The sequence below is a fragment of the Symphalangus syndactylus genome, chromosome 20, assembly GCF_028878055.3.
Source record: "Symphalangus syndactylus isolate Jambi chromosome 20, NHGRI_mSymSyn1-v2.1_pri, whole genome shotgun sequence".
NCBI classification, from domain to species: Eukaryota; Metazoa; Chordata; class Mammalia; order Primates; family Hylobatidae; genus Symphalangus; species Symphalangus syndactylus.
Genome location: NC_072442.2, coordinates 20,276,921 through 20,301,371, shown reverse-complemented (window position 1 = coordinate 20,301,371; position 24,451 = coordinate 20,276,921). Strand labels below are relative to the sequence as shown.

The following is a 24,451-nucleotide window of genomic DNA, read 5'->3' as shown; positions in this document are numbered from 1 at the left end:
ACAAGGTGTCTGGCCCTTCATTCATTCAATAAACATTTTGGCTGATTTTAAAACACTTTGCTCAGTTCCTTGTTGGCTATTAATTCACCGCAACAAAAACAATAGTCAAACAATAACTTTAGGAGCGTCTGGGAAACTTTCCGGTTTTTCTACTCATGCAATCCATTCTGTAGTAGAAGTAGATCTCTCCTTCCCAGGTCAGTGAAAGCTGTGCTTTGTAATTCGGATTTCTCCAAGTAGAGATGATGGTTAAATGATTGGCATAAACGTATTTCTTTCTTATCTGTAACTGGGCACATGATGTCAACAAAAGAGGGCTTTAGAAGATTTTCTATTAATATTTAGTAAACGTATAATTAGCAACATACATGGAAAAGATCTAAAATAATTCTAGGCACAGAGTTGATGCATAATAAATATTAGATTAGAGTGAATCTGTTTATTGAATTTAAGAAAATTTTGTGACAGTAAACTGAAATGAAAGTAATCCATGCGCTTGACGTTAACCACCTGTGAAAGTCTTCAGTGCCTCTTGTCACGACTACAATAGCTCCTCCTTATCTGCGAGGGATACACTCCAAGACGTCTAGTGGATGCCTGAGACCACCTATACTGAACACTATATATACTGTTTTTTCCTATATGTACACAGATGTGATGATGTTTAATTTATAATTTAGGCACAGTAAGAGATTAACAGCAATAACAAAATAGAACAATTATAACAATAAACTGTAATAAAAGTTATATGAATGTGATCTTTCTCTCGAAGTATCTTCATGTTTTTGGGCCATGGTTGACTGAAGATAACTGAAACCATGAAAAGCGAAACTTTGGATAAGGGGGACTACTGTGCCTCCCAGCCTGTGCCCAAAAGCTGCCTATCTGGGTACCTGAGGATTTTTAATAACACCTGGGAAAACCTTTCTTTAAATACATCAGAGTCTTCACATGTTATGAAAAGAGGGATAAGGAACTACATTTTTAAAAAAGTGATGCAGTGGGCCAGGCGCGGTGGCTCACACCTGTAATCCCAGTACTTTGGGAGGCCAAGGCGGGCGGATCACGAGGTCAGGAGATCAAGACTGTCTTGGCCAACATGGTGAAACCCCATCTCTACTAAAATACAAAAAATTAGCCAGGCGTGGTGGCAGGCGCCTGTAATCCCAGCTACTTGGGAGGCTGAGGCAGGGGAATCACTTGAACCTGGGAGGCAGAGATTGAAGTTTGCTGAGATCACGCCACTGCACTCCAGCCTAGTGACAGAACGACACACCATCTCAAAAAAAAAGGTGATGCAGTGTACTGACTAAGTTTTCTGTCATTTTCTGAATTAGTCATAGTTATTTAAAAGTGACAGGATATACTGTTTAGGTTTCCTGTCGTCCAGAGACCCCTCCCATGGAGTGAAATACCTCAGTACCATGTAAGGTAGAGAGGCTTCCTACCAGTATAAATTTGAGAGTGGGAAGGGATGAGAATCTTAAGTTTATTCTATTTAGTTAAAGTCCTCAGCCATCTGTGGGATTTATTTGTTTTGTAAAAGTATGTTTGGCCGGGCATGGTGGCTCACATCTGTAATCCCAACACTTTGGAAGGCTGAAGCCAGCAGATTGCTTGAGCTTAGGAGTTTGAGAACAGCTTGGGCAACATGGCAAAAACCCCGTCTCTACAAGAAATACAAAAATTAGCTGGACGTGGTGGCCCATGCCTGTAGTCCCAGCTACTCAGGAAGCTGAGGTGGGAGGATCACTTGAGCTTGTGAAGTGGAGGTTATAGTGAGCTGCGATCATGCCACTGCTCTGCAGTCCAGACAACACCGTGAGACCCTGTCTCAAAAAAAAAAAAGTATGTTTAATACTGTAATTCAGATGGTTTTTAATATTATTTAAAATGCATAATTGTTATCAATTCATATAATTGTGAATTCCTACTAAAGAGTTTTCTGCATCAGGTCCAGGTATCCTTCATTTTCCTGAGCAGTGTTGATTTATAAATAAGCTAACTCCCCAGTTAAGGTAAAATGCAGCTAACTACTTCCCTAGGCATGCCAAGTGGTCAAATGTTACCATAATGGGAAATCATTTCTAAATGGAATGGATGAAAAGGAATAAATATATAAATATTGAGCCCCATGTTGGGGAAATTATGTTTATTGTTGGTTGAAAGAGAAAATCAGTGTCATATTATTATTAATAGGTAATTTTCATTCTTACGTTTTGGTTTAAATCTTCATGCCTGTCATTATTGGACACTCAGCACTGTTAAGGTTCTTGTATCGGTTCAAACCCCGAGAGCGCGCTAACAGACAACATCCGAGGTGGTGTGAAGCAACATGCTGTTTTAATGAGCGCCTGGGTGCAGGCGGGCTGAGGCCTAAAATGGCCTCAGCACCAAGTGAGGATGGGGCAAAGGTTTTATAGTCTCCTGTAAACGGGAAGTGTCGTAGTCTGACGTAACTGCTATGTTGTACTCCATGGCCTCTTTCTCAATCTTTAGGAGTACATGTCTTCAGGCGGGCTCTCTTCCTGCTTCTGCTATCTTGCTGGCACAAGCTGCTGCCCCAAGTTGCACCTTGGGACTGGGCCTGAGAAGGGAGGAGTTATTCATCTCCTTAAGCTTTCAGGCCCCAGGGAGAAACTTACAAGCCCTTCATAGCTAAATAATGCTATGGTGATTTATTCATGTGCTGACATTGTATAGCTTCTTTATTGTATTTTTTAAAAAACTGAATTGCATGAGACCTTAGTACTTAACGTTTTATGGGAGGAAGGTATTGTGTATGTTTATATTATACCATGAAGTTTGAATCACTGAGGAACTTGATATGATGAATTCAGTTAGTTAAAAAAAAAATTTAAATAGAACCCAGATATCTCCTATCTCTTTAAAATATTTTTTCACTTTTAAATGGGGCAATGAAGTATGTGTTCTCCTTGCCGTGTTTGCTGGCCGTAATGGTGTGGATATCTGCTTGCCATCTCCACTGCTGATGATCTGTGTTTGCCATCCTCGGTGTTGTTCACTTTGTGTTCAGGGGATCGGGTTTAATACTATGAGAGAAAGAAGTGTGAGAAACATCTTCACTGGGATCTCTCTCAGGTGTCTCAAACAGATTGCATAGCCTGTCTGAATCACGGTTGCCTCCTGTCCCTATCCTCATTAATGGAGCATCACGGTCTGCTCAGTAGCTCATGTGAGATACTTACCCTGACACATCCTTCTTTCTTGCCTCTCATACCCAGTAAGTTACTGTCTCCAACAGATTATATCTCTACTTGTAAAGCCTGTCTACTTCTCTGTCTCTCCACTGCTCCATCGCAACCAGAGACCCCGTCATTCCTTCCTGGGACCAACATAGTAGCCTCCTAACTGGTCCATTAGCAGGCACTCAATTCCTTACACCCTGCAGCCAAAGAGAAGCTTTCAAAAAAGCAAATGTGATCAATACTTAAAGCTCCACCCTTGGATAAAGTCCACAAGCCCTAAGGCTTTGCATGCCCTGGCCCTCCTCTCACACCTCTCTCCCTCTGCTCTCTCTGCTGTGATATAGTCACATGCCCTGCTCTGGATTCCTCAAACACTGTTGCTTCCCTCCACCAGTACAGTGCATTCTATTGGCTCTCCCTGGACCTCCATTTAGTGTCTGTCCTTGTCATTGCCTGCATTAGGGTAGAGATGAGTCTGCTGTTTATTCTTCTGCCTGTGGCTCCCAGCACAATGCTTGGAACATAAGTGCTAACAACTAATGATTGATTAAATAAACAAATGAATACAAATACGATTAAATACATCAATAACATTTAAAATTAGGCATGCCTTAATAAATAAAAGAATTGTGTTTTGAAAAAGCAAGCATCACCTAAAAATGTATATATCAAAAACAGTTGTTTTCCATTGCAGAGGAAAGGTAAGATAATTCAACTAGGCATCTCCTGACCACATCTGGTTAACTACCATTTGTGCAGCTCAAATGAAGAAATACTGCACCAGAAGAAGAAAACCAAGAGATGAAGTCACAACGTCAGTCATTTAATCCACCACCAGTGGTCCTAACTAGTTCTTATGTCCTGTGGTAAGCCTAAACAATTTTACTGAAGGCGTTTGGCCTTAGGGGTCCCCATGAACTGCTAGAAGAATGCTTTATAAACATGATGCCAACCTGGATCACCATTTGCTATGCAAGCAGAAGTAACCCTCACTGTGATGTTAAACAGAAACATAGCACTGATGCCGCATGCTGAACAATGGGACTCAAGTAGAGGAAAGATATTTCCTGCCATTCTTATGACTTCTGCTGTTGCTCATAATAAAAACAGGACTTGGTATTATTGTGCTGTTACGATGTACTAATTAGTGTGCCAAGCACTTTATGCAGAGCATCTCACTTCTTGTAACAAACCTCTGAGGGAAAGGTACTATATCAGTTGAAGAAAGTGAGGCACAGGGAGGTTAAACAGCTTCCACATGATCATAGAGCTAGTCAGTGCTAAACTGCAGCCAGATCCCAGAGTCCACTTTCTTAATACACCCTTTCCTCTGCTATCGATGGGCCTGGGAGTACCCATATGCTGCACTGGTGGGCTGTGGTGGTGCGTCTTAAGTGCTGTCTTCCAAGTTGTTAATTCTAGGCTTCAGTGTGTTAACAAAAGATCAAAATAAAGCATCCTTTTCCAAATCATTTTAAGAGAGTATAAACCAAGAAGTGGTTAGAACTGTCTACATGGAGATTATATAATTGCATAAATAATTCAAATGTCAAGCAATACAATTTTTAGGAAGTCTTCTTTGAAGCCTCCCACTCCTAAAGCTGGTTTAGGTATCCTTCTCTAAGCTTCCATGACATTCTATCTTTGTTACTGCCTTAAACCTTTTCTGGAACAGAGAAAGAGAAAGTGAGAGACAGAGGAGAATGAGAACAAGAAGGGAATAAGTTTTAAAAAAAAAAAAGCCTAGTTTTTAAACCCTCTATCATTGTACTTACTGCATGGCATTGTCTGTTTATATAAGCCTTTGAGTACAATAATACTATGTCTTATTCTTCTAGTAACTAGTAAGTGTCCATGTGCCAGGTACCATGGCAAGAGCTTGAGTGTTGCACTGGCGGGCTGTGGTGGTGCTTCTTAAGTGCCCTCTTCCAAGTTGTCAATTCTAGGCTTTAGTGTGTTAACAAAAGGTCAAAACAAAGCATCCTTTTCCAAATCATTTTAAGACAGCTTGAGTGCTCTTGACATAGTACCTGGCACATGGACATTTACTACTCAGATGTTTATAAATGCACACAGTCAGTAACTAGCAGAGCCAGGGTTCAAACCCAGGGCTCCAGTGCTGTATGACTCTAAAGCTCATAATTGGAGGCCAAGGTAGGGGGACCATTTGTGGCCAGGAGCTCCAGACCAGCCTGGACAGTACAGAGAGAACCTATCTCTACAGAAAAATAAAAAAATTGGCCAGGCATGGTGGCGTACACCTGTAGTCCCAGCTATTGGGGAGGCTGAGGCAGAAGAACCACTTGAGCCCAGGAGTTTGAAGTTACAGCGAGCTATGGTCATACCACTGCACTCTAGCCTAAGTGACAGAACGAGACCCTGTCTCTAGAAAAATAAAAACAAAAATAAAATAAAGCTCCTACTCTTTCCAACATATGGTACCTGTCCATCTCAGGAACACGCAGTCTAACAAGGGGATAAAACTAATTGACTCCATCACATGGAAACCATGATTTTTGCCAAGAGAAGCAGAAACAAGATGCTTTCACCCTTAGGAGAGATTCTCATCTAAGAACTGGCAAGGTGGGCTGAACCTTATTGAAAGTAACCTGATGAACATTGCATAAGCTAGGCGCATCTGTGAAGAAAGGGGTCAAAGTTTTGTGTATTTTGAAAATAAAACTCTGTCCTTTCTAAATAGTCCGGTGTCGTTGGTTAAAAAACCCACACCCATGAAACAGAAACTCACACATTATAAGCAGAAGTTTAAATTGGTACAGTCTCTTTGGAGACTAATTTGGCCATATAATTCATAAATTTAAGTTGCTTATATCCTTTGAACTAATAATTTGAATTCTAGATGTGCGTTCTACGGATATACATACACATATGCACAAAGAAATAGCTACCATTATATTTATACTTGCATTGTTCATAGTAACAAACCTAAATGTCCAATAGGGACTGATTAAATATATTGTTGTATAATCACCCATGAAATGGAATACTATGCAGCCATAAAAAACTCGGCTTTTCTCTATCTACTTACATGAGACTTTTGCCAAGATAAACATTTTAATTAGAGAAAAAAAATTGCCATTCATTCAAAAACAACAACAACTAAACTGTTTCTAAATGAATTCACAGGAACCCAGCAGCAGTGGTTGCCTCTGAGGAGGGAAGCTATAGGAAAGATGAGAAACACTTTTTACTGTGTATTCATTTACATATTTTGAGTCTTTTACTAAGAGTCTATCTTGCCTATTCTAAATTAATTAATTAACTATATAAAGAGGATTAGAAGTTGGATTTTTATTATCAACTTCTAATTTTGATATAATTTCAAATTTACAAAAAGGTAGATGATACTACAAGAAACCCCCTTTTGTTCTTTACCAGTTGTTTACATTTTGCTCTATTTGCTTCTTAATTTCTCTTTGTATATTTTTATATATGTATGTAGTTATTTTTTGTAACCATTGGAGAATAAATTGGAGACATCAGGCCCCTGTCATTAAATAATTCAGGATGTGTTTCTTAAGAACAAAGATCTTCTCTTACATAACCACAGTACAATGATCAAAATCAGAAAGCGTAATTTTGACACAATTCTGGTTTCTGATTCATAGCTGATGTTCAGATTTTATCAGTTGTCCCAACAATATCCTTTTTTTTTTTTTTGAGATGGAGTCTCACTGTGCTGCCCAGGCTGGAATGCAGTGGTGTGATCTTGGCTCACTGCAACCTCTGCCTCCTCGGTTCAAGCGATTCTCCTGCCTCAGCCTCCTGAGTAGCTGTGATTACAGGCACGTGCCACCATGCCCAGTTAATTTTTGTATTTTTGGTAGAGATGGAGTTTCACCATGTTGGCCAGGCTGGTCTCAAACTCCTGACCTCAGGTGATCCACCCACCTCAGTCTCCCAAAGTGCTGGGATTACAGGTGTGAGCCACCATGCCCAGCTCATTGCTGACATGATTTTAATGCTCTTGTGGTCCCAGATGGGTGCAGCAAAAGTCCATTCAATCTAGCCCCTGTGTCCTTTTGACATGTACCTTTCCTACTTTTCTGGCTCAACAAGATAGTCCAAGCTCATTTTGTACTTTCCCTGTTCCAGTGATAGAATCTGCTTTTCTTCAAGGAGCCCTGAGTCCTTTTAGTTAAGAAAAATGGTATTTCCAAGCCTTTATCTGGTGTTACTGTTTCTCTAAGTGGACAGAGTTAGGAAACGTGTGTGTGTGCATACCTATCTCTTCCTCTCTCCCTCTTCTCTTTGCCCTGCATGTACTATGAGTTTGTACTGATTCTTCCAATTCCAATTGAGCCCCATATATTTTGTAACCTTCTTCTCCAGCAATGAAAAATCTGTCTCAGAAGTTGAGTTGGAGTAGATACCATTTAATTTTATTTTTCCAGAATAAAAGTTCCTATTTGTATCTAGATTATGTGAAGCTGTCCACATAAAGAGAAGATCGTTCTGAAGATAAAACATGAACAAGATAGATATGTCCTCTATTCCTTTGCAGACAGACAATAAACAAGTAAACAAAAAACTGCTTGTGACCGGTATTACAAAGGAAACATACAGGTGTGGAATGATGGGGGATAGAGAAATTTTGATGGATAAGGAACTTATGTGAAATTTAGGAAACAAACAGGTGTGGAATGATGGGGATAGGGGAATTTAGATGAATAAAGGCCAGTGCACACAGTAATCAGAGGTAGATGGCATGAGATGAACCAATATCTGCGTGTCAGATTGGCTTGAGATTAAAGTTTCACATTGAAAAGATTTAAGGCTAGGAATGCAGAGTAGGATAAGATTTATATTTTAAGATCATACTTGCTACTGTATGGAGAACGGATGGAGAGTGGTTTGAGCAGATCAGTTAAGATGATACCTGTGACAGTGAAGATACCTGAGGTTGCATATTTTTGCTAACACCATTCACTATCAAAACTCTTGCTCTATATAGGTGAAGAAGCATATCTTATTGTTGATTTGATTTACATTTCTTTATTTGTAAGGAAGAATGAGACATTTTTATTGAATTTATTTTAGTATAACTAGTTTTATTCCTACGGTTATTGTAACAAATTACCACAAACCAGGGGGGCTTAAAATAAAGAAGTGTATTGTCTCACAGTTCAGAAAACTAGAAGTCCAAATTCAAGGTGTCAGCAGAGCCATACCCCCCAAACCGTCAAGGGAGATACCCTTCCTGGCCTCTTCCTAGCTGCTGGCAGTGATCGTCAATCCTTGGCTTGGCTTGACTTGTGGCTGCATTCTTCTTCTAGTCTCTGCCTCTGTCATTGCACAGTGTTCTCCCTGTCTCTCCCTTCATGGGGCATTTTTCTCTTTTTATTGGTTTAAGGTCCACCCTAATGACCTCCTCCTAACTTGATTTCACCTGCAAAAACCCTATTTCCAGATAAGGTTACATCCACAGATACTGGGGGTTAGGATTTCAACGTATCTTTTGGGAGAATACAGTTCAACTTATGACACTAATGATCTGTGTTTTTTATTTTTCCAAGTGATTAGCCCATTTCCTAACACTGTTTATTGATGTTTATTATTGGTATATTTATTTACTGTTTTGAAATGTCACCATTATCAGATACCTCACGTCTGTCACAAACTCACAGCCAACACCATACTGAATGGGGAAAAGCTGAAAGCATTCCCAATGAGAACTAGAACAAAACAAGGATGCCCACGTTCACCACTTCTATTCAACATAGTACTAGAAGTCCTGGCCAAAGCAATCAGACAAGAGAAAGAAAGAAAGAGCATCCAAATTGGAAAAGAGGAAGTTGAACTGTTGCTGTTCACCAGTGATCTGATCATATACCTAGAAAACCCCTAAGACCCATCAAAAAAGCTCCTAGATCTGATAAACAAATTCAGTAAAGTCTCAGGATACAAAATCAGTGTACACAAATCAGTAGCACTGCTATATACTGACAGTGGCCAAGTTGAGAATCAAATCAAGAACTCAGTCCCTTTCAAAACAGCTGAAAAAACAAACAAACAAAAATCTTAGGAATATACTTAACCAACGAGGTGAAAGATTACAAGGAAAACTACAAAGCACTCGTGAAAGAAATATTAGATGGCACAAACAAATGGAAACATACCCCATGCTTATGAATGGGTAGAATCAGTATTGTGAAAATGACCATACTGCCCAAAGCAATCTATAGATTTAATGCAATTCCTATCAAAATACCATTATCATTTTTCACAGAACTTGAAAAAACAATCCTAAAATTCATATGAAACCAAAAAAGAGTCTGCATCGCCAAAGCAAGATTAAGCAAAAAAACCAAATCTGAAGGCATCACATTACCTGACTTCAAATTGTACTATAAGGCTATAGTTACCAAAACAGCATGGTACTGGTATAAAAATAGGCATGTAGACCAGTGGAACAGAACAGATAACCCAGAAATAAAGTCAAGTACAGCCAACTGATTTTCGACAACTGGGGAAAAGGCACCCTATTCAGTAAATGGTGCTGGGAAAACTGGCAAGCCACATATAGAAGAATGAAACTGGGTCCTTATACAAAAATCAACTCAAGATGGATCAAAGCCTTAAATCTAAGACCTGAAAGCATAAAAATTATAGAAGATAACATAGAAAAACTCTTCTAGACATTGGCTTGGGCAAAGAATTCATACTAAGACCCCAAAAGCAAATGCAACAAAAATAAATAGACGGGACCTACTTAAACTAAAAAGCTTCTGCACAGCAAAAGAAATAATCAGCAGAGTAAAAAATCAAAAAATAACAGATATTGGCATCAATGTGGTGAAAAAGGGAACACTTTTACACTGCTAGTGAGAATGTAAACTCACCAGTACAACCACAGGATGGAGAACTACCATTTGATTCAGTAATCCCACTACTGGGTATCTACCCAAAGGAAAAGAGGTCATTAAGTGAAACACACACACACACACACGTTTATAGCAGTACAATCTGCAATTGCAAAAATATGAAACCAGCCTAAATGCCCATGAACCAATGAGTGGATAAAGAAAATGTGGTATAGATACACCATGGAATACTACTCGGCCATAAAAAGGAACAAAATAATGTCTTTTGTAGCAACTTGAATGGAGCTGGAGGCCATTATTCTAAGTGAAGTAACTCAGGAATGGAAAGCCAAATATCATATGTTCTCATTTGTAAGTGGGAGCTAAGCTATGAGGATGCAAAGGCACAAGAATGATATAATGGACGTTGGGAACTTGAGGGGAAAGGGAGGGAGGTGGGCGAGGAATAAAAGACGACATACCAAGCCTGGCGCTGTGGCTCACACCTGTAGTTCCAGCACTTTGGGAGGCTGAGGCAGGCAGATCACGAGGTCAAGATATTGAGACCATCCTGGCCAACATAATGAAACCCCGTCTCTACTAAAAATACAAAAATTAGCCAGGCGTGGCGGTAGGCGCCTGTAGTCCCAGCTACTTGGGAGGTTGAGGCAGGAGAATCGCTTGAACCTGGGAGGTGGAGGTTGCAGTGAGCCGAGATCGTGCCACTGCACTCCAGCCTGGGCAACAAAGTAAAACTCTGTCTCAAAAAAAAAAAAAAAAAAAAAGACTACATACCTGGTACAGTGTACACTGCTGCTTGGGTGACAAGTGTACCAAAATCTTGGAAATCACCCCTAAAGAACTTACCCGTGTAAACAAAACCCACCTGTTCCACAAAAACTGAGGTAAAAAAAATTTTAAGATTTTACATATAAATGAGATAATACAAAAAATTATTTTGCTTACTTTTCTCCACCTTTTCTTCCTGTCCCCTTCTATTTTCAGGGGTGTCCATTCTCTTCATGTCTTTTAATATGACCTTTATTGCTGTGGATTTCTTTTTCTCCTGGTTTTTTTCTTGAGCTCTTCTAGCTTTTTATCTCTTGAAAAAATGATTTTAAACACAATTTCTCCTTTTAAATGATGCCTTTTTTGATATCTTATTTTAGAGAGCTACATTTTTTTGTATTCTTTGCTTTTATACAGAATGTTCTTTCATAATTTTTCTACTTTGTGATTTTTTTTTGGGAGGGGGTATTCTTGGTCTGCCTTTTGCCTGTCAGATGTTTTACCTACATTTTTTTTTTTCTTTTCTTCTAACATCTTATCATGTGCCCCATTCTGGTTCACTTCTAATGACCATCTTTTTTCTTTTTTGACAGAGTTTTGCTCTTTCACCCAGGCTGGAGTGAAGTGGTGAGATCTCAGCTCACTGCAACCTCTACCCTCCGGGTTCTAGAGATTCTCCTGCCTTACCCTCCCAAGTAGTTGGGATTACAGGCATGCGCCACCACGCCCAGCTAATTTTTGTATTTTTAGTAGAGACGGCGTTTCGCCATGTTGGCCAGGCTGGTCTCAAACTCCTGACCTCAGGTGATCCACTCACCTCAGCCTCCCAAAATGCTAGGATTACAGGCGTGAGCCACCGCACCCGGCCTAATGATTGTCATCTTTGAGTAGGTATGGTTCATTCTGGGTTGAAAGATAAAATGCACTGAGTTTGGTGGTCTGCTGCTCGTTCCCTGTCTCACCAACTGTCTGCCCTGAAATGGCAAGAAGCTTGCCTAACTAGAAAGCAAGTTCCCTATGTGTGTCTGAGACTTCTGGGAGGTGATTTAGCATTACCTCTTTTCATTTATCAAGATCATCTGCTGCAGAGCCACTGCACTTTTTCTCTTTTGCCTCACCACTATGACAGCCTGTTTTTTTAAAAAAAGGAATTTCTAGTTATTTCTTCATTTAACCCCACCTTACATATACTTAGAAGTGTCAGATGGGACTTATTTTGTTCCAAAGCCACCTGCATACTGAGACCCTGACATTCTTAGCGAAAGATTTTTGGTTTGGCTACTCAGGAACTGCGACCTACTTCTGGAGAACTCTACCCCAGTGCCGGAGATTTGAAGAGCCCTATATTCAGTCTTAGCAACCTGCCTCAACTAGGTCTAGTTTTCATAGCTTTTCACAATCTTTCTTCATAGATTGTGGTTCAGAGTTGTGGCTAGTTTTTTGTTTTATCGTAGGTGATGTCTTTTTCTCTTTTTGTTATTCTTGTTGATTTTCAGAGGGTAGAAAGGGGGCCAAGATATCATTACTTTATCCTCCTTAAATGGAAGACCCTTGAATGGTATTTGAAGTGATACTAGACTCAACCCTAGAGAACTGGAATATTTAAAGATCAGCAGAAAAAGAGGAGCCAGCAAAGGAGACTTAGAAGGAAAACCAGAGAAGTAGAAGGAAAATGAAGAGAACGTGGCTCAAAGAAGCCAATAGAAGAGTGTGTTGAGGAAATGGGAGTCAGTGTCAAATACTGAGAAATTAAGTAAGATGAGCATAGAAAACCAACCAGTGAATTTAGCAATTTGGGAAGTTTGGTCAAGATTTATTGAAGTGCAGGAGTGGAACCTAAATTAGAATTGTCTAAGGAGATAATGAAAGGCCAAAAAAAATGGCATGGGTAGATGGACACCTCTCCTGAGAAATAGGAATGTTCATGGTAACTTAAGATTCCATTTAAATTCAAAAAGGAAGGAAGGCATGCCAAATCAGTGTGATTAAGCAACACCTATTCAGAAAGTGTATGTTCCCCGTCAAGTAAATGATAATACTTACGAATAAGATTTTATTAATCCCATACCTAGTAGACCATTCACAGAGAATTTCCTTCCTGATTATAATTGGTTCCGTATATTTCAAGAGGTCAGCCAAGGATAACACTGAATTCTGTTAGTGGGTGAATCTAACTTAGACGCTTCAGGAGTATATTTGAGATATAGTCATCTGAAATAAATTCCTTTTTCTCTTCTGCCTAACTCAAAGTTAAATATATTTTTGTCCCTTATGTTCAGTAAGTTTTAAGATTCTGTCCAGTTTCCCCGTGAAACAACTCCAATTTTTCTTTCCTCATTTCTTCTACCATTCCCCTCACTGAGCACCTTATTGATGTCTTTAACTAGAAAAGTCTTCACTGATTCTTTGTTTCCAGTCACATCAAATGTAAACTCCCTCAAATGTAAACTCCCTAAGCCTGGTTTTCATATCATATCAAATCCGACCCCCATGTACATTTCCAACTGTTCCCCGGCATTCCTTAACACAGGCTTCTACTCTGACTGGGCCAACCACCTGCCGGTTCTCCCCCCCTCCCCACAGCGTCTTCCTTTTCTGTGGGGTTGTGCATGTAGTCTGCCCGTGACTGATCTGAAGGAGCCCCTCTCATCTTAACTTCCTGCTATAGATGGTCCTATATATAAGGGACGTGCACATTTACAAGGCTACTTTAAAAAAAAAGGTTTCAGAATTCTTGTACAGTGAGCTATTGTTTGCCAACGGCATTATTATACCTTTATATTTTCTCCATTACTACTCACTAATTCAGAACTTTTTAGAACCTCTTTGTTTCACTTCGAAGCCAGTGAAAATATATGTCCCTTTTAATAAATATTTTTAAACTTACTAGTTTAAAAAATCAATTGCTATTAATTTATGTTATCCATTTAGGAAGTTCTAAAAAGGAAAAAAAAAAAAAAGGTCACAGAGCAAAGACCGTAAAACTGATGTTGGAGGTAGAGTATTAAGGGTGACTCCATAGAGGAACTAGTGCTTAGACTTTTGGAGAAGGAGAGGGAATCTGGCAAGTACATGGGGAAGAAGGAACCAGGAAAAGGTATGTGAGGCAGAATGAACTAAATGGGCAAAACCATGAAGGCATGGCGTTCTTGGGAACTGTAAATAGCTCATTAATGAGAACAAGAGTAACAGAGACAGAGAGAAGTGGTAAGGGAGGTTTTGGTGGGTGGAAGTGTTGTTGGTAGACGGAAGTCAAGAGAAACCTGGAGGCCAGACCCTGTATGCTCTTACTCTTAGTGTTCCTCATTGAAAGTGGTTTACTGGGATAATCTCTGTCACTACAGTACATGCTTTTATTACCTTACCTATCATACTGTGTTGTTGTTATTTATGTACAATGCTTTCCTGTTCTCTACTCCTTTTTTAATTCCCAGGGTTTGACCCAGTATCTGGCACAAAGTAGATCCTGAATAATTATAAAAGTTTGTCATAAAAGGTTTGCACACAGAAGTCATAAGAACACCTTCCTTGGTCTCTTGTAAGAGATGATAACATCCTATTTGTCATCTAGGATAATTAGTAGTTCTTCCTGGAGGCAAACAGAGTAAGCGACTATATTACTTTAGGGCTTACTTCATACCCTACGGCTTTCTAATGCAAACTGAAATTTGAGTTGCTGTTAAGGTGTATATTGGCACCATCTAGTGGTGATTTTAAGACCCAACCAAATTGAAAGTTTTGTATTTGATAACCAAACTTAGAATTTCAAGTAAAGTGAGCTTCTAACGTTTTGTGAATTGCTGAAGCATTGTATTTAATATCATATTCTGTTAATATTTACCACTATCTTTGAGTTAATAGTTATGCATTCAATTATTTTCTTAAGACATGAGGTCTTGCTGTGTTGTCCAGGCTGGACCCAAACTCCTGGGCTCAAGTGATCCTTCTGCCTCAGCGTCTCAAATAGCTGGGTCTGCAGCATGTGCCACTATGCCCAGCCATTTAATTATTTTATACATGGTGCCTATAGGTTAATAGAAAATATTTTATTTGTAATAAAATATTATTTTAGAGCATAATGGTCTATTAGTGGCTCTAAAAATTATCCAGTGAGAAAGAAGGTACATCATTGGACAAACATGGAATCTTACAATATTCTAATCTCATACATTATTTGCTGTGTCTCTTAGTTGCAGAGTTCCAGGCTCATGAGACATTCTTCTGCTGCTTTTCTTCATTTTTTTTTTGTTTGGACAGTGCTTATTCAAAACTAAAGAATCGTGCCCTTTTGATTCTTTTCCTTGGAGATACTTGAGCATGTACTGCAAATTTGCAGGTTAAGCCAGAAAAACTTGCGTAGTGAATCTTAGCTTCTTAATTTCGCGAGTTTTAAACAGTTGTTATATAGATATTTTGCTTGTGACTTGTAGTTGACTGACAGCTGAGTCAGAGAATTGGATTTTTTTTTTTTTGAAGGCGGAGTCTCACTCTGCTGCCCAGGCTGCAGTGCAGTGGTGTGATCTTGCCTCACTGCAAACTCCGCCTCCCAGATTCAACCGATCCTCCCACCTCAGCCTCCCAAGTAGCTGGGATTATAAGCGTGCACCACCACGCCCAGCTAATTTTGTATTTTTGGTAGAGATGGAGTTTCACCATGTTGCCCAGGCTGGTCTCAAACTCCTGGCCTCAAGTAATCCACCTGCCTTGGCCTCCCAGAGTGCTGGGATTATAGGCAAGAGCCACAGCGTCTGGCCAGAGAATTGGATTATGATAATTGAATTCATTCATTCCTCATGTGTAAGGATTGTTGTGATTTCAGTAGCAATGTTTATAAAACAAAAACATTATTTAAAAATCTCCCTTATGCATAACATAATCAGAAGCATACGATTAATGATCTTTTTAAAAAAGTACTTATTCAATGTCCGAGGGTAGAGGGGTATAATTATGACCATTTTACAGATGAGGAAGCTGAAACACATGGAGGTTAAGTAGCTTTCACAAAGTATCACTGTTATTGAGTTTGCAATGTGAGCATTCAAACCCAGATGTAAAGGACTTGAAATCAGTGCCTTTAGCTACCATGTCAACTTCCTGACAATTGAGAGGATACACAGAAAACCCATAGTAGAAAAATGCAGCGAAAACCTTGAAGTAGTTAATAACTCTTAAAATACTCTAAATACTTGATAAAAATCTTGGTTTGAATTTATTGTTGAAATTATCAACATCTGTTTGTTTCCATTCCTAATTATAGCCAACAGCCTTCATTCCAGCTTAAAGGAAATTTAAGGTTGTTGCTTTTTGGTCCCAAATGCTTACTTATTTGTCCTGCTGCACCGGCCATGAAGCAAGCGTGCTTAGAGACATGCTGTCTGTGAACCAGCATTTTGCCTGTCAGGGCACGCCCTTCGTTCGGTTCTTGGATGTGAGAGAGATGTCTACCAGTATCTCTCAGCTGGTAGAGCATGTTGGTGGTAACCACTTATGTGGAAACATCCAAGCTCTGGGTCACATACGTTTCTATGTGTGGATTACTGTGTAAAAACAGTGGACATATATGGGTTTTCTAAATTTTATATTTAAAAATTTTCTTAAATAGACACATAAAGTTGCACAATTGCAGTCATAGCATACCTACTCAAGCTTTGTATTCTTTTTTTTTTTTTTGTCCTGTGGCCTCTTCTCACCTGCCCATGTGGCCTTCCTCTTTATTTCTCTCCTTCCACATCACCCTACTGTGTGTATAAAATGATGCATAAAATATAACATGTATTTGTTCCTATTTTTTCACGCTTATGTACTCATTTATAAAATATATCTATGTACAGATACAAATACATATGATTAGACTTTTAACCCTATTTTATGGGGAAAAGGTAGAATCATATTATATATACTTTAAAAATACACATGCCTTTCAACCAGCCGTCCCATTCCTGAGAATCTATACCACAGAAGTAAAAGCACCAATCTATAAGATTATGTATCAAGAGTGTTTTCTGCAGTATTGTTCATAGAAGCAGGAAGGAACAGGAATCGTTGAATATATAATGATATATCTACACCATGGAACTTTAGGCAGTCATAAAAAAATAAATTTGATTTAGAGCAGAAGTGTCTCCTCCGCCATTCTCTCTGTTATGGATTTTACTGTTTATATTAATTTACTAACATTTTAGTAAGGTTCAAGAGGGAGAAAAAAATAAATGTATATGACAGTCCTCTTTATAATCGAAAATCTGACTAAGTGGATTTCAAGATCTGTTTTAACTTCTATTTCTTTTCCTCCTAGAGCTCTGAGATTGTCTTCAACTCTTTTTAGCTTTTTCATCTTCTTACCCTTCTGTATTTTGGAAACAGGAAATCCCCAGCCTCCAACAAGTTAAATTCTTCCTTCTTGCCTGGCTTTTAACCCCTACTGGTCTTTTCTACCAATGGCATCTGAAGGGGCACAGCCTCAAACATTCTCTACAAGTTAACTCAGAGCCAATGAAATGTCAGTTCAGAAATTATTCCTAGGATATTTGGACTTCCTTGGAAATAAGAGACTCATAGGACAGATACATCATTTCTCTATAACCACAGCTGCGTCTTCCTTTTCTTTTGCTTCTGTACAGATTTGAAAAAGGGCGCATCTATACGTTCATTGGAGAAGTCGTCGTTTCTGTGAACCCTTACAAGTTGTTGAACATCTATGGAAGAGACACAATTGAGCAGTATAAAGGCCGTGAGCTGTATGAGAGACCGCCTCATCTTTTTGCTATTGCGGATGCTGCTTACAAGGCTATGAAGAGGCGATCAAAAGACACTTGTATTGTGATATCAGGTAATTGGAGGGGGTCCCCTGTATTTCCAGAGTCACAATGTGTTTAATTTGTCTGATACTCAAGAATCCAAACAATTGATTAAATCTTTTTTTAAAGGTAGAAGCCTGAGCAATTCTATAGGAGACAGAAAAGTGATGAACGTTAAATAGCAAATTATTTATATCATTTTTGATCATCCTCTAATCTTGGTTCATTTATGAATACATATTACACTTGGATGACTTCTGGCCAATTTGTTAGATTGAGTTGACATGGAAAATGTTTCCATCTCAAACACATAAAAGTCTGGATAAAATGTAACAAAATTATTTTAAATAACAAAATGAAACCAAGAAAATGAAATATTGAGGTGGGAAAAGGAGGAATCAACTCAAAATCAGACTGGTGCTTGGGAGCTAATGTTGAGGGACCTACAGAGGCGTGGGGGCCAAAAATAAGCTTTCAGAGCTGAGGGGCTGAGTATTGAAGCCCAACGAGGAGGGAGATAGGCGCGAGATAGGGTGCAGACCTCACATGTTTGAGGACTGGAGCCAAACTGCCTACGGTAAGGGGAGCCCTTCAAGGACCCTTATGTAGTGAAATGGGGACAGGAAAAATATCTGTCCACTGACCCAGGATGGCCTCTCCCAAACTGTGGAAATTTCCTCAGGTGCTAATAATACCTCACATTTGCACTGGTGGTTTTATGCTTTTAGAAACACTTTTATAATCATTATTCCATTTTGGTGAGCAAAACAACTCTCTGGTATGTAGAACAGTTATTTTTCTACTTTACAGATAAGAATATTAAAGGTCAGAGGAGTTAAGTAACTTAGTGTTGGAGTTAGAAAATTATATTCTAGACTATGCTTTATTTAAAACAAATCACGAAAACAATATTACTGGGTTTTAAAGGGGAGAATAAAAACAATTATATGAGTGTGTGGAGTGAAAGCAAAACGTTTCTTCGCCTTGAGTGCCTTATTCTTCCCCAAATTCCAGCAGTAACAGCTGTTAGCAGTTTAGTGTTTATCCTTTTATACGTTTTCTCTGCATGTGCAAACACATATAGTCATAATTGCATATGTAATTATGTTATAAATATATAATTATATAGAGAGAATTATGTCTGTTATGTAACTAATTTTTCCATTTAATAATATATAGTAAATATCTTTTCATTGGTGTTTCTATAGAGCTAGTGCATTTTTTAATAATTGTGTAGTGTTCCATTTAAATAATTGAATCATAATTTATCCAGTTATCTACTGATGGGTATATAATTTCCAGATTTTAGCCATGACTTACAGTACAGTCTATAGAAATGTTTTAAAACCTTTGAACATTATTATTATTTGGTTATATTAGTATTTTTTAGTATTTCCTTAGGAGAAATTTCTACCAGTGGAATTTTTGAGTCAGAAGGCATAAGCATTTAACATTTTTGGTAGATACTTCGAAATTGGTTCCTCTTTCCCCATCCCCCAGCCATTATCCCAATTGTCATGCTTTTTCTATGATGCCCTGTTTCTGGAGCTTGCTGTTTTGTTTTTTCACTAAAATTAACCTTATTTTTTGAATGAATTATTTTGTGCCCTTTAAGATTAAAAGAAATTCTCTTATAGAAAATAAGATTATATGAATTTAGTTGTAACAACTGTTTGACTCACTACCTTATTTCATTTCTGCTAGACTTATGAGTCCCTGCCAAGTACTAAAACTTTAGTCTTAGTTTACCACATCGGTACCTTTTTCCTAAGTAAATCTTTATTTGTAGTCTACTCATTTAGTTTTATAATAGTTTTATTTTCTTCATCATATTCAGGTCTGTTAGAACCACTAACCATATCAAGGCAGGACAACATAACTCAAAAAAGCAAAAAAATGAAACAGTGCAACATGTGAGATTTTAAATGCATCACCAGTATCAGATTTTTAAATTATTCTATTAAAAATTAGCTTACTCTTGGTTTAAATTATTATATTAAGCCCTGAACAATTTTTCCCCCCAGGGGAAAGTGGAGCTGGTAAAACGGAAGCCAGTAAGTACATTATGCAGTATATTGCGGCCATCACCAACCCCAGTCAGAGAGCAGAGGTTGAAAGGTAAGGGCACTCTAATAATGGGGAGGAATTCTTAGCACTCCGTTTTCTCTATAGACTTGGCTAGACTAAACTCTACAGGTTGAGCATTTTGGGGGTCTAAACCTATGGGCTGAGCATTTTTTGATGATTAAGCTACTTTGATTCTCTTAAGTGCGTATTGTCTCTGTACTTTTATTTCACTGTGTCTATTTCTAGATTTGTTTTTAATAGAAAAATACTACTATGGTAAGCTTTACCTAATTATGAGACCAAAAGAATCATTACTCTGAAATAGTTGAAAGTGTTCCCATCCTGGTTTATTACTGTTGACTTAAATGTGGTCAGCAGAGCTGTTATAATTTACACTGGTGGGTTTTATTGTTCAAACTCTCACAGGTTCCTTGCTCTTTTCACCACATCAGCGTTTTTAAAAAACTGTGTTCTGAGAGAAGTGAGACTCTGGAAGGCAGACCCATGCCTTCCCATCATCATCATTACAACATTCAGAACCCACTGACAGTGGAATTTCTGAACAAGATTCATTTTCTTTTTCTGTCTCTTTTTTTTTTTTTTTTGAGATGGAGTCTCGCTCTGTGGCCCAGGCTGAAGTGCAGTGGCGCGATCTCAGCTCACTGCAAGCTCCGCCTCCCGGGTTCACGCCATTCTCCTGCCTCAGCTTCCCGAGTAGCTGAGACTACAGGCACCGGCCACTGTGCCCGGCTGATTTTTTTGTATTTTTGGTAGAGATGGGGGTTTCACTGTGGTCTCGATCTCCTGACCTCGTGACCCGCCCGTCTCAGTCTCCCAAAGTGCTAGGATTACAGGCGTGAGCCACCGGGCCCGGCCAAACAAGATTCATTTTCTAAAAGGATTTCATGCCATACTGTGCTGTTGCTCATGGGAAAATGAGTAATAAAGCTGATCTCTACTGTCTGGGGCCCAGCATTTAGGGGAGCAGCTGGCACATAGTATTTGCTTAACAAATACTTAAGGGATGAATGGATGATAGCTATAAAGCAACAAGACTCAACTTTCTTATGTGGCACAGCCTTTTTGAAGAGAGAAACTGTTTTCCTAATTGGTTACTTCAAAGCTCAGTACTAATTTAGTAAAGAGTCCCACCTCATCTACACATCACAATCTTCAGTTTTATAAATAGGAAGAAAGGATATTGATGTAAAAGAAGAGAACTTACACTTCACCACCCTGCGTGGCCTTTCTTCTTTTCATCATATTGGGCTGCATTGCTGGGCCAGGAGAGGCATTTTTCTTAATTGTAACATATCCCTGCTTCTTACTCTGACTTTACAATCTAGTTTGACAAGGACAGGGATATGTGTAAGTTTTCTTAATTTCCTTAGGAGCTCAGGAGAGCAACTAGATGAGAAATAAATTAATTTCACACCTACAATAGTAGAGTAAGGCATATATAAATTTACTAGTCTTTCACAAACATATCTTATCACAAGCAGTTTCCCCACACACACATACTTTTAAAATATGCTTTCATTTATGAGGCGATAAGGTTGAACTCTCCAGTATTAGCAGGAGTAACAGTAGATCTGCTACATCAAGTTATTTCAGAGGCCAAAGTTATTTCTGCAGGTATGCCTATATAAGAGGAATTTTATCAGTAGAATGAGAACAAGGATATAGCATGAAGTTTAAAATGTATCCATTGGGAGGGACTGCTGTATAGAAAGTTAGCATTCGTCGAATAAAGAATGCATTAAATGACTGGTACAAAGGAGAAATTCCATACAGCTTCAAACAAAATAATGAGCAATTTCTGAACTAGTGAAGGTTAAATTTATGATGTATAACTAAGTACAATAAAATGTCACAATTCCAGGTTTTATAAGCAAGTGCCTTAAAAATTGTATCATTTTCTGTATCACCTATTCTTTCCCTTTTCAGAACACATCTTTTTAAAAAATTTTCTTTAGATAAAATATGTACATTTATAAAAGGAAAAACAAAAATTACAGAATTAAGTTGAAGATGTAAAAGTTCCCTGAAATCCTACCTCGCCCATTCCATCAGTCTCCTGTCTAGATAACCATAGTAAGGTGTGCTTATCCCTCCAGATTTTTAAGCATTTGCTGACACATGTGCATGCACACACACGCACATGTGTACACACACAAGGATCCTGCAATGTGTGTTATTTGACAACTTGATTTTATATTCATTAATATATGCTGGACATTTCCATATGAGTACATATTGATGTACCTCATTCTTTTTAGCACCTGTATAGTATTTCATTATATTAGGAAACAAAAATTTATTTTTATCCCTATTGATGGACATTTAAGTTGTTTGGTTTTTTTTGATATTGCAAACAATGCTGGAGTTAGCATCTTTGTATAAATATTTGTATGTGTTTTAGCAAAATCCAGTTTTTAAAAAATTCTAGTCTCTGTAAGTTTTTATAATGACTTTCATTTATCCGTGTTAAAGAGTGAAGAATATGTTGCTTAAGTCCAACTGTGTTTTGGAAGCTTTTGGAAATGCCAAAACCAACCGTAATGACAACTCAAGCAGGTTTGGAAAATACATGGATATCAACTTTGACTTCAAGGGTGACCCTATTGGTGGGCATATCAATAACTACTTACTAGAAAAGGTAAAATATGCATAATTTCTGAGGGTAATGTTTTAAGTGCTGAATGTTTAAACAAATTATATTTATAGAATTTCTTTTATTGACTCAAAATAGCTTTAAATCCTATTCTCCCTTCTTCATTAGCTTTTGATGATAAGATATTCTCCTTTTGTCTTCTCTTGTTAGCACTTACACTGTCAAGTTGGAAAAAGTTGTGGACTTTGTAGATAGATTTAGCTATGCGTGTGAATGGGTGGGGGCACAGGTATGAGTGTGTGCCAGCTTCTGGGTAAGGTTTAACCGAAAATCAATCTAAGACTAATTAGTTCTAGTCTTTTTATACATCACCATCTTCTATACATTTTAATTTTAATTAATTTGATATCTCATTTTCTTCTACTTTCTATTTGTTCATTGCTTTATAGTAACATATATGTATTTTGTGATCTTACATCCTAATTATGAAGCAAACTGTATGTGGTCAGTAAAAACTTAAAATAGGCCCAATTTCTAGAGGATTCCAATTAGAATTTTCTTCTTGGGACCACCAGAGAGGTTGTGTCTGGTTTGGTTTTGTGTTTTTTGAGACAGGGTCTCACTCTGTCATCCAGGCTGGAGTGCAGTAGCATGAACATGGCTCACTGCAGCCTCAACCTCCTGGGCTCAAGCAATCCTCCCACCTCAGCCTCCTGAGTAGCTGGGACCACAGGCATGGCCCACCATACCCAGCAATTTTTTTTTTATTTTGTGGAGATGGGGTCTCCCTGTGTTGCCCAGGCTGGTCTCAAACTCTTAGGCTCAAGCATCCCTCCCGCCTCAGTCTCCCAAAGTGCTGGGATTACAGGCATAAGCTGCTGCACCCAGCTGGTTGTGTCTTAACTAATCTTGATTATCAATGGACATGACTGCAAGAGAATACATAGAGTTCATTTTTACAGTTAAGCTTGTGCTTTATAAAATTAAGTCTCCACCTTGAATTCACACAGATCTAAGCTGACAGGTTTTCTCAGTTAAGGGTTTCCTATCCCAATTAGGCCATAGCATCCTTTATGGCCGTATAATGAAGTATAATCTTTATTTTTGTTTGTTATATTGAAGTCGGACTGTTAAGGAAGTAAATGTATTATCAGAGTCAGTTGAAAAAGGACGGGAAATGCCAGGCATTATTATCAGTCCTTTTTCCAGAATGTTTCATCAATTCACTTTATGTGTAATACATATTCAATCTAAAGGATCCTTTTGAATGAACTCATATTTTGAACCCTCTCCTAACAGCAGCATTTTTGGAACCATCTAAGGCGGAGGTCCCTATGGATTGATCTTGCTCAACTGACTTTTATTACAGGATATAAGGCATTGCTCTTTGAAATGCCAGCAGCCCCTGGGGAAAGGAATGTTGAGAATATTCCTCCCTAAGCATTCCTTCCTATTCTCCCCACTTCTAATTCTTACCCCACCTCCAACCACCAAATTCCATCTTTAGGCTCCAGGTTAAAAAAATCAAAATAGCTTCATTCTTCAGAAAGTTTTAGGGACCTCTGTTTTAAGCAATAAAAAGAATTATCAAAGAATTGCAGGGGAAATCCCATAGAGAAGACTCATTCTTAGATGAGTATACAATCCATGGGGTCTTTAGGATATTTAACTGATTTGGGAGAGGTCGGATAAAGAAAAAGGAGCATTAACCTTGACTATGCCTTTAGCTCCAGCCACCTCTTTAAGAGGAAACTGTTGGGCAGATGGGGGAAGGCTAGTCATGGAACGAAACTGTAAGCCAGATTGGGTGTAAGGAGGGGAAGTGATAAAAGAATTATAGGGTGGGAGAGCAGAGGCTGAGGAAGAATTGGGGCCTGGCTCAGCCTGGCAAGGCACAGCCTGGGGAGGAGGGGAGAGGTCAGATGGGTCTGTAGAAAAGGAGGATTCAGAGGACTCAGAGCTTGGGGTGGAGACTGAAGGAACAGACAGGAGAGAAAGAAGAAAGATTTGGGACAAGTCGCATTGGGAGCAGAGACTAGAGAGGGACCGATGTGTAAAAGAATGCCTGGACGTCTGGCATCTCAGATCATTTGCCCATTGTATGACAATAATTATCTAGATCTTGTAGGATGGAGAAATTTAAAGTGCTGT

At 38.6% G+C, this 24,451-nt stretch overlaps 1 protein-coding gene across 8 annotated transcripts in view; it reads left to right on the top strand.

The window, feature by feature from the left end:
* Nucleotides 1-24,451, top strand: part of MYO1D (myosin ID) — a 378,547-nt gene that overhangs the window by 77,647 nt on the left and 276,449 nt on the right. For all 8 annotated transcript variants that reach the window (XM_055258294.2, XM_063628497.1, XM_063628498.1 and 5 more), the window contains exons 2-4: nucleotides 17,443-17,651; nucleotides 19,644-19,737; nucleotides 22,180-22,345. In XM_055258294.2, coding sequence (XP_055114269.1) covers nucleotides 17,443-17,651; nucleotides 19,644-19,737; nucleotides 22,180-22,345 — 469 coding nt within the window. The remainder of the gene's footprint in view (nucleotides 1-17,442; nucleotides 17,652-19,643; nucleotides 19,738-22,179; nucleotides 22,346-24,451) is intronic.